Source organism: Macaca fascicularis, chromosome 11 (assembly GCF_037993035.2).
Source record: "Macaca fascicularis isolate 582-1 chromosome 11, T2T-MFA8v1.1".
Classification (NCBI taxonomy): domain Eukaryota; kingdom Metazoa; phylum Chordata; class Mammalia; order Primates; family Cercopithecidae; genus Macaca; species Macaca fascicularis.
This window is the reverse complement of record NC_088385.1, coordinates 13,820,880-13,832,132: the sequence shown is the minus strand read 5'-3', so window position 1 is coordinate 13,832,132 and position 11,253 is coordinate 13,820,880. Positions and strand designations below refer to the sequence as shown.

Below are 11,253 nucleotides of genomic sequence, written 5' to 3'. Positions count from 1 at the left end.
CAAGGTAGAACATCAAAATTAGGTGGCACCTATTACAATACTTTTAAAAAGCATATAGAAGACTTTGGTGTATTTGCATATGTATTTTTTTCTATTGTGAATTATATATTTGTAATATGATATATTCTAGTTGATTATTATATAAACAAAGATGGAACTTCGTTTCAAAAAATTGAGTTAGTAACCAGCTACTTCCCAGTGAGGTGCTCTGCTGTTCTGTCTTACATCACTTGTCCCTTCGTGGAGGTTGTGAAAGTCAGACCTCATGCCCACAGTGTGGTGATACATTCCAGTCCCAAATGGAAGGATGATCTGAATCAGGCCAGGTACTGGCCAGGGGAATAGGAGACAGTGAATGGAATCTGAGAAATCACATGTTTGTGTCCAATACCGCCCCTCTTTGTGCCACTGAGATGTGCTCATACCCTCCAGTCACAGCTGACTCTATGAATGTATGACTTGCATAGTTGTACAGGGTTTGTTCTTATAGGGGCTTGTGCTTAGAGGGATTCTATGCTTGGATTAATTTTCTGCACTTGCTGTTTAGTTTGTCAGACAGAGGTTACTCCTCTGCTGAAGAGGGAATGGTCTTGCAATAATTCGCCAGGGATTTATTCCCCGCTCTCCTACAGGCTTGTCAGTGACATGCATAGAGTCCTATAATGCCCACTGTGCATGCCTCTAGCAACTTTGACTTGTGTTGGATCACCTGGCACAGTGGCCAGAGCAGCTTGGACCACAGCCCATATCTGCTGTAGAGCCCTCTTTTGTTCTGGGTTTCACTTGAGACCAGTAGTCTTTGGAAACATCATTAATGAATCAGAGCAATATTTTCAAATGTGGAATATGTTAGCTCCAAAATCCCAATAGGTCCCCAAAACATTGTGTCTCTTTTGTAGTGATAGGAAATATATAGGGAGAGCAAAATGCCGTTACTTCAACAAAGGTTGTTTTGACATGTGGACTAGGGCCACTGAAGGCTTTAAAACATTTCCTATATTGTAAGTTCCTGAATCTTCTCAGGTTTATTTCTTTTCTTTTGGAATTTTACTTCCATTCAACTTTAGGGTATTTTGCTATATTTAAGAAAATTTCCATTTCCTGATTATTGTACCAAGTAATATATTATTATTATTGTTATTATTTTGAACATGTTCTCATTCTGTCCCTGAGGCTGGAGTGCAGTGGCAGGATCACAGCTCATTGGAGCCTCAACCTTCTGGGCTCAAGTGATTCTCCTGCCTCTGCATTGCTAGCAGCTGGGACTGCAGGGGCACAACACCATGCCTGACTAATTTTTGTGTTTCCTGGAGGGATATGATTTCACCATGTTTGCCAGGCTAGTCTCAGACTCCTGGGCTTGAGTGATCTGCCCATGTCAGTCTCCTAAAGTGCTGGGATTACAGTCATGTGCCATAGGACCCTGTCTGTAATATTACTGATATATTTAATTAGCACAATGTTTTAAAAAATGTAAATTACACTGAGAACAGAAGTGACATAGCTATGACATAAAACAGTGAAGCAGTGCTATTATTCTTAATATGAGGCAAATTGTTTTGATTTTCCCTCTTAATGGGTATAGATTAAGAAACATTCACCAAATCACGAGCCCTGTATAAAGTACCAGAGGCTCTGCTGTATGAATGTCTTCTTTTGAGAAATGTCTGTTCATATCCTTTGCCCACTTTTTGATGGGGTTGTTTTTTTCTTGTAAATTTGTTTGAGTTCTTTGTAGGTTCTGGATATTAGCCCTTTGTCAGATGAGTAGATTCCAAAAATTTTCTCCCATTCTGTAGGCTGCCTGTTCACTCTGATAGTAGTTTCTTTTGCTGTGCAGAAGCTCTTTAGTTTAATTAGATCCCATTTGGCAATTTTGGTTTTTGTTGCCATTGCTTTTGGTGTTTTAGACATGAAGTGCTTGTCCATGCCTATGTCCTGAACGGTATTACTGAGGTTTTCTTCTAGAGTTTTTATGGTATTAGGTCTAACATTTAAGTCTCTAATCCATCTTGAATTAATTTTCGTATAAGGAGTAAGGAAAGGATCCAGTTTCAGCTTTCTACTTATGGCTAGCCAATTTTCCCAGCACCATTTATTAAATAGGGAATCCTTTCCCCATTTCTTGTTTTTCTCAGGTTTGTCAAAAATCAGATGGCTGTAAATGTGTGGTATTATTTCTGAGGACTCTGTTCTGTTCTATTGGTCTAGATCTCTGTTTTGGTACAAGTACCATGCTGTTTTGGTTACTATAGCCTTGTGGTATAGTTTGAAGTCAGGTAGCGTGATGCCTCTAGCTTTGTTCTTTTGACTTAGGATTGTCTTGGCAATGCGGGCTCTTTCTTTGGTTCCATATGAACTTTAAAGCAGTTTTTCCCAATTCTGTGAAGAAACTCATTGGTAGCTTGATGGGGATGACATTGAATCTATAAATTACCTTGGGCAGTATGGCCGTTTTCACAATATTGATTCTTCCTATCCATGAGCATGGTATGTTCTTCCATTTGTTTGTGTCCTGGCCATCAGAGAAATGCAAATCAAAACCACAATGAGTTTTCATCTCACACCAGTTAGAATGGCAATCATTAAAAAGTCAGGAAACAACAGGTGCTGGAGAGGTTGTGGAGAAATAGGAACACTTTTACACTGTTGGTTCAACCATTATGGAAAAAAGTATGGTGATTCCTCAAGGATCTAGAACTAGAAGTACCATATGACCCAGCCATCCCATTACTGGGTATATACCCAAAGGATTATAAATCATGCTGCTATAAAGACACATGCACACGTATGTTCATTGTGGCACTATTCACAATAGCAAAGACTTGGAATCAACCCAAATGTCCATCAGTGACAGACTGGATTAAGAAAATGTGGCACATATACACCATGGAATACTATGCAGCCATAAAAAAAGGATGAGTTTGTGTCCTTTGTAGGGACATGGATGCAGCTGGAAACCATCATTCTCAGCAAACTATCACAAGAACAGAAAACCAAACACTGCACATTCTCACTCATAGGTGGGAACTGAACAATGAGATCACTTGGACTTGGGAAGGAGAACATCACACACGGGACCTATTATGGGGAGGGGGGAGGGGGGAGGGATTGCATTGGGAGTTATACCTGATGCAAATGACAAGTTGATGGGTGCTGACGAGTTGATGGGGGCAGCACACCAACATGGCACAAGTATACATATGTAACAAACCTGCACGTTGTGCACATGTACCCCAGAACTTAAAGTATAATAATAATAAAACAAAGAAACAAACAAACAAACAAACGCTATCAGGATAGAAAAAAAAAGAGAGAGAAAGAAGTAATAGTACCAAAAATCTAAGGAGAATGATGGAGCATCAATAATATTTTTGCTTGAATTTCCACTAAATCAGAGTGAGGGTGACCCAGTATCTAATTTAGTTTTATTTAAAATAGCAATATAGATATTGATAGATTACTCTGCAGGGGATATTATTACTATAGACATAATATGACTTGCAGTTGTACAGTTAGTATGTTTTAGTATCTTAGTTACTAATCTCACTTTTTACACATAGCTGCATAATCAATTAAATATGAGTTTTTTGTGTATGGTATGAAATAAGAATTTAAATTTATCCTTATGTATATCCTCCAAATGTCTTTCAATCCTCCAAGTGGATAATCAAATTGTCGCATACTTATACAATAGAATTCTATACAGTGATCAAAATTAACAAACTAGACAGACATGTTTACAACAGAGTAATACGACAAAGAAAATGAACAAATTTGGGCTACATAGATAATAATACTCACAGATATGAGAGGAATTATCAAGATGGAAAAATACATTCAGTATAATGTCATTTACATAAAGTTCAAGAAAACATATTTTTAATGCATTGTAATTTGTTACATTGGGGATAAAACTCTACGGTGAAACATATGAGTGATCATCAAAACAATTGGGATAGTAAGGAGGGAGGAGATAAACGGGAAATATCAACAAGGAGACATGTATTGGGAGTATCTGGATTGCTGGCAAATTCTATTTTCTGACCAAGTCGTGGTAACATTGATGTTAACGTTATTTTTTTTTTTATCTTACTGTTTATTAGGTTTTATTATGCTCCATATGTAGGCTATGCTCCCCCCCAAAAAAATGTTAAAAAAGCAGAAATATAAAGTATATTTCTACATATAAAATGAGGGTGATACAGCATATTCTTATAGATACCATTGTAATTAGAGTTTTTGCTGAATAAAGGAGAATAGAGCATTATGGTACTAAGAAATTCAAGTTAAAATTTAACATTTTTCTTATTTTTTTGAGACAGGGTCTCACTCTACTGCCCAGGCTGGAGTGCACAAGCTGAATCTTGGCTCAGTGTAACCTCTGCTATCCATGCTCAAGTGAGTCTCCCATCTCAGCCTCCAGAGTAGCTAGAACAACAGGCGTGCAACACCACCACACCCTGATAATTTTTTCTATTTTTGGTAGAGATGGGGTTTTGCCATGTTTCCCAGGCTGGTCTTGAACTCCTGTGCTCAGGCAATCCACCTGCTTCAGCCTCCCAAAATGCTGGGATTACAGATGCAAGCCACTAGACCTGCCCTGAAACTTTTCTTAAATTATTTTTTTAAAAAAAGAAGACATAAGCAAGAACTTTAAATCCACCTTCTTAATGCTAATATGAATTTGAAATATCCAAATTTGAATACTTATGATTACTAGACACATTTTTTCTTATTTCCAATTTAATTATTTATAACACATATTTCAAAGTGTCACAAACTCATGAATTTCCAATAAATTATACTATGATGGATATTAAGTATTAGACCTATTATCCCAAAATGTGTCTCTAAATGAAATATTTGTATTCATATTGTTAGCATTCTAATTTCACAATACTATTCATTTGTACAGCTACATGTTGGGTAAAATATTTTGTTACTGTAAATTTTTTGGTTATGCATTAGAGAAAAAAATCATAGCAAGGCAAATTTGTTAATGTATAAAACATATTTAGCATGATCTTTGACTATGTTTGTGCATATACAATGCTACTTTGACTGCTATAGTAAAATAATCCAGAGTTAGTCACCATAGCTAAGAATGTTAAAAAGCATTGTAAGAATTTGTCTTGCTATAATGATGCTATTAAAAATGAAACAAAGTTAATATACTGTATTATTGCATAGAGTATTTGTCTATATTCATATTGAAAAATGCCCCAAAACCCCAAAAATGAATCCTAATTGTTGGATGTCACTTTGCTATGAATTTTTAAAACATAATAAAAGAAAGAAAAGGAAAGAAATTATTGAAAATACGTTGGGTTTTCATTATTCTTGATGAAATACCACATGAGGATACTGGTCTAGGCCTGATGCTGAGAATAATATAAGAATCATGAGGCTATAAGACCTAAGTATTGCCAAAAAAAGAAAATCATTACCATTTTCATGTCAGGTGTACTAAAAATTTATAAAAACTATTTTTTAAGAACTTGGTGTTATAAATACTTTGTTTAGTTTCTCCATTAAAAAATGGAGAAATAAGGAGAATAAAAGTTCATTTCTACCCCTAAAACAGTAAGATAAAAAGAGTAATCAATATTCAGAATCCAATAGACAGAGTTAACAACTAGTTAAACATAAGAAAGTATTAGTGAACTGGAAGATAACTACCCAGAATGAAGCATAAAGATACTAAGAGATAGAAAATATAAGGCTAGAGGGTCAGAGACATTGAAGCTACAGCTAGAACAGCTAACATGCTTCTGCAGTTCTGGAAGAAAGTTGGGCAGAAGCAATGTGGAGATTTTTCCAAAAGTGATAAAATGTATCAGTTCATATATTTTTAGAAACCATCAAACTTCAGACAAGATAACTAGAATCAAATTAAAATAAAACGACAGGACATCAAAGACCAATAGAAAATCTGAAAAGTAACTAGAGGAAAAGATAGGTTATGTTAAAGAGAATAACTGTCTAAATGACAACCTAATTCTTAACGGACAAAAATAAAGATAGAGTTCAAAGGAATCATGTCTTCAGTGTATTTCAAAAGTGGGATAGATCTTGATAAACAGAAACTTAAAATATATTTTTTCAGATAAAAGAAAAATTGTTATTGTTATTATTTTTGTTTGTAGAGTTGGAGTTTCACTCTGTTGTCCAGGCTGGAGTTCAGTGGTAGGATCATGGCTTACTGCAGTCTGGAACTCCTGAGCTCAAACCATCCTCCCACCTCAGCCTTGTGAGTAGCTTCACTATGCCTGGCTAGCTTTTTCATTTATTGTAGAGGCCGTTTTGCTGTGTTGCTCAGGCTGGTCTCAAACTCCGGGGTTCTCCTACCCCAGCCTTACAAAATGTTGGGATTATGGGTGTGAGCCACCCTGCCTGGTCAATAAAGGGTCTTATTGAAAATATTAAGTTGAATATGCAAGAAGGAATACAAATTAATGAAAGTGACAAATATGTGCATAATTCTAAATGAATGTTTACTGTAAAAAATAATAATGTCTTGTTGGGGTAATTATATAATTGATAAGACATATGAAAATGGCAAAACTAGAATGGAGGTAAAGGTGACAGGAGTAAGATTAGTTAAATTATTTTTTGAACTTTCTGTGTCTATGAGGAAATTTTGAACAATGACAATATAATTCTACTCATAGGTATATATACAAAGGAATTGTATCAATGATATATGAAAGAATATTCTAGTAGAATTATTTGTAACTATTCAAAAAAGAAGCTGGCCAAATATATATTAAGGTTGGATGAATCATTACAGTAAATCCATACAACGGAACAACATAGAGAAGTGAAAAAAAAATCACATGTACTTGCAACTATATGACTAAATTTCAGAAACATAATGTTGAGTTCAAGAAGCCACAAACAAGAACATGTAGGATTGCACCTTCACACAGTTCAAAGCAGGCCAGACCAAGCTATGCAGTTTAGGGTTGCATACCGAGGTGGTAAAGTATGAAGAAAATCAAGGAAACGCTCATTATAAATTATGGATATTGCTTATCTCCGGAGATACAAAGAAATGTTTAGGGACTTGGAAACTGGCATGGAGGTGGACAAACGCTGTTTTCAGTGTTCCTTGTCTTGCCTTGCATCACAGTTACTTGAGTGCTTATGATACATCGTGGTATTTCCCATTTTTGTATTGGTTCATTTCTAATTGTGCATTACAACTTTAATATACAAATTTGTAATTAGAAGAAATGTCTCATAGAAATTATTATTACTGATCTCATTACAGACTGAGGGGAAATATCAACTATTTACATACATTCTTATACAACTCTAAGATAGTGGAAATGGGAACTTTCTCATTTGGTTGCAACAGGAGCAAATTTTAGATGTTATCCTCCAACCCCAGATCTTTCCAAAGGCTTTCTTCTAGCCTTAATTATCCACTTCACAGGAACAAATCTTTGCCTGTGAAGTGGATAATCTATTTTTTCTTTTGGCTCTAGAATTCCTGACAAAACAAGCTTGTACATATTTCCCACACTTGGTTTAGCAGAGTTCTTTTATCAATTATATTTTTGTGCCAGGAGAAAATCCTCCAAAACTACATTAGATATTTATATCTCACACGTTGTTGGATTTTTTTTTTTTTTTTTTTTTTTTTTTTTCCTGAGACAGAGTCTTGCTCTGTCGCCCAGACTGGAGTGCAGTGGCACAATCTCAGTTCACTGCAACTTCCGCCTCCCAAGTTCATGCCATTCTCCTGCCTCAGCCTCCTGAGTAGCTGGGACTACAGGCACATGCCACCATTCCTGGCTAATTTTTGTATTCTTAGTAGATATGGGGTTTCACCCTGTTGGCCAGGATGGTCTCCGTCTCTTGACCTCATAATTCGTCTGCTCGGCCTCACCCACACTGGGCCTGGATTTCATTTTTCTAAGCTGGGTTTGGCTGGTGACTGTGGTGATTTCAGATGGGCCAAATTCTGCATCTTGGAGGACGTTAGAGTTTTGCCTAGTTAGTCTGGATCAGGTGGCAGCAATCTGACGTCATTAATTTCTCATTCTCCTTCTGGAAACAGTGTATTAGCCAGGCGATATTCTCATGGTAAATGGAAAGAGGAAGAATCCCCAGTATGGAAGCCATCTCAAATCTCTATGCAAAGAGTATTAATTTTCTGCTCATCAAAGCAAGTTAAATGATTGAACTCCAAGTTCAGGGGAAAGGTAGTCAGTCTTCCTATGATGGGAGGATACTGCAAGATTATATATCAAATGGCCTGGTACTCGGGAATTTTTATAAAATTGCTAAATATTTAAGATAATAATAAATATTTAAACATTAGACTTGAGAGAAACTTTACCAAATCCTAAGAATTGGAGATATGTATGAAAAATAAATATTATTAATGAGCTGAAAACCCTCAGTGGGAAAAATAGGACTAATTTCATCTGGAAACCTCTTGGAAATGCATTTTTTAATTTGGAAATTACAAGAAAATAAATTGTTCCGTTCATAAGTGGTGTGCCCATGTTTGTATTTGTGTGCATATTTATGATCTTGTAAGTAACAAAGTTATACAAAAGTATTAGCAGCTAGTAGATCTTATGGATTATTGGACTGCCTGTGGTTCTCAAGAAAATCTTAGACGCTTTTGACAAAAGCAGTTTGGATTCTGTATATTTAACTATGTCATTGAAAAATGTCCGTATAGGTGATGATCTTAGATATGACCAAGCTCCCTTTAAGAATTTAGACATTTACTATATGATGTATGTATTGCGTTACAAAACTTCCCTAACAACTGAAGTCGCTAATGACAAATGATGGAGAGGTTACACAAGGAAAAATTGCAAACACTGAAAGAGAATATGTCCTTGTTTGCATACTAGCAAATGAGAATTCAGGTTTCATGTCATCTTCAGTATGAATAATTCCAGCCTAAAACAAGAACAGACAGTGAATGAATGAATTAATTTGAGTTTGAAAATAAGAATGTTTTCCATAAAGAAATCATTGAACTCATCAATTAACATGCCATGGTGATTTCTGGCTTGGAAATTGTGACACTTGTCACAACAATTAAAAGTAAAAAGGATGTCACAGCACACTAAAAAATCAGGTGCATATGGTATTTAAGGTCAGGATGTTCAAGCAATCACACAGTTATATTACATTGAGAAGTGAAGCCAGCTAGACTTCCTGGATGGAGTGGGGACTTGAAGAATTTTTCTGTAGCTAGCAAGAGGATTGTAAAATGCTCCAATCAGTGCTCTGTAAAATGCACCAATCAGAAGGATCCTAAAAGTAGCCAATCGCAGGGAAGATTGAAGAAAGAGCACCCTGATAGGACAAAAAAGGAAAATGGGAGGGGACAAATAAGGGAATAAGAGCTGTCTGGGTCACCTCCTGCTCTGTGGAAGCTTTGTCTTTTCACTCTTCACAAGAAACCTTGCTTCTGCTCACTCTTTGGGTCCGTGCCATCTTTAAGAGCTGTAACACTCACAGTGAAGGTGTGTGTCTGCGTCATTGAAGTCAGCGAGACCACGAACCCACATGCAGGATCCAACTCTGGACACACCACCAGCATTTTAAAAATTTCTTTTTCTCTGTTCAGACATGATAACTTTTTTACCCATCATTTTTTCCATTCTAGTAGTGTTTACATTTGTTATTGGAAATTTTGCTAATGGTTTCATAGCATTGGTAAATTCCATTGAGTGGGTCAAGAGACAAAAGATCTCCTTTGCTGACCAAATTCTCACTGCTCTGGCAGTCTCCAGAGTTGGTTTGCTCTGGATATTATTATTAAATTGGTATTCAAATGTTTTGAATCCAGCTTTTTATAGTGTAGAAGTAAGAACTATTGTCTATAATCTCTGGGCAGTAATCAACCATTTCAGCAACTGGCTTGCTACTAGCCTAAGCATATTTTACTTACTCAAGATTGCCAATTTCTCCAACCTTATATTTCTTCACTTAAAGAGGAGAGTTAAGAGTGTCGTTCTGGTGATACTGTTGGGGCCTTTGCTATTTTTGGTTTGTCATCTTTTTGTGGTAAACATGAATGAGATTATACAGACAAAAGAATATGAAGGAAACATGACTTGGAAGAGCAAATTGAGGAGTGCAATGTACCTTTCAAATACGACTGTAACCATACTAGCAAACTTAGTACCCTTCATTCTGACCCTAATATCTTTTCTGCTGTTAATCTGTTCTCTGTGTAAACATCTCAAGAAGATGCAGGTCCACGGCAAAGGATCTCAAGATCCCAGCACCAAGGTCCACATAAAAGCTTTGCAAACTGTCATCTCCTTGTCGTTATGTGCCATTTACTTTCTGTCCATAATGATATCAAGTTGGAGTTTGGGAAGGGTGGGAAACAAAGCTATCTTCATGTTCTGCAAAGCTATTACATTCAGCTATCCTTCAGCCCACGCATTCATACTGATTTGGGGAAACAAGAAGCTAAAGCAGACTCTTCTTTCAGTTTTGTGGAACGTGAGGTACTGCGTGAAAGGACAGAAGCTTCAATCTCCATAGATTGACAAGAGGGGCATTGTGTGTCTTCTAGCAGAAAACAAACTGGTGGTGTGTGAAACATTTTATATTTCTTATTGACTTTTCTGTAATATACGTGTATGAATAATTTCCAAATGTATACCTAGAAAAGTCATTGACCTAAAATTAGTCTTAAAAAGTATATATATATATACACACACATATAAATATATATACACACACATATATATATGTGTGTGTGTTTATGTGTGTATGAAAGCTTAGAATATTCACAATAACATGACCTTTTTGTGTTTTTTCATACAGACAATCAAATTATACAAAATATGACAAAAATTCCTCAGAATTATGAAGTCATGTGTATTTCATTTATGTACTTTATATTTCATTTGTAGAATTTATATTATCTATTTATCATTATTAAGAACTAACAGCTTATCCCAGGAAAAATATTGCTGTTTTCTAATGTGATTAGAACGACACAAATATGCCATATTGTGCTTAGAATTCACTGTTTGAACCTCTAACTTATTGGACGGTAAGGTCATTCAATTCTAAATCAGTAATGAGGATGTATCTTCGGGGTTCTATTCCATTATGAATTCCTGTTTTATGTTTAGTAAAGGCAAACAGAATTATTGTTAGGAAACAATGCACACAAGAGAATTCGTGGGACAAGCACATGCACAGTAAATTTCGTGTATGTCTGCCATAAGCAGTACTGAGGAATATTAGATTTGA

The 11,253-nt window shown here is 35.9% G+C and overlaps 1 protein-coding gene across 1 annotated transcript; it reads left to right on the top strand.

Annotated features, from left to right (window-relative positions):
* The first annotated feature begins 9,606 nt into the window (after positions 1-9,606).
* On the top strand, positions 9,607-10,533 carry LOC102133644 (taste receptor type 2 member 43). Its single transcript, XM_005570149.4, has one exon. The coding sequence runs from the start codon at positions 9,607-9,609 to the stop codon at positions 10,531-10,533; it is 927 nt and encodes a 308-aa protein (XP_005570206.3).
* The last annotated feature ends 720 nt before the right edge of the window (positions 10,534-11,253 follow it).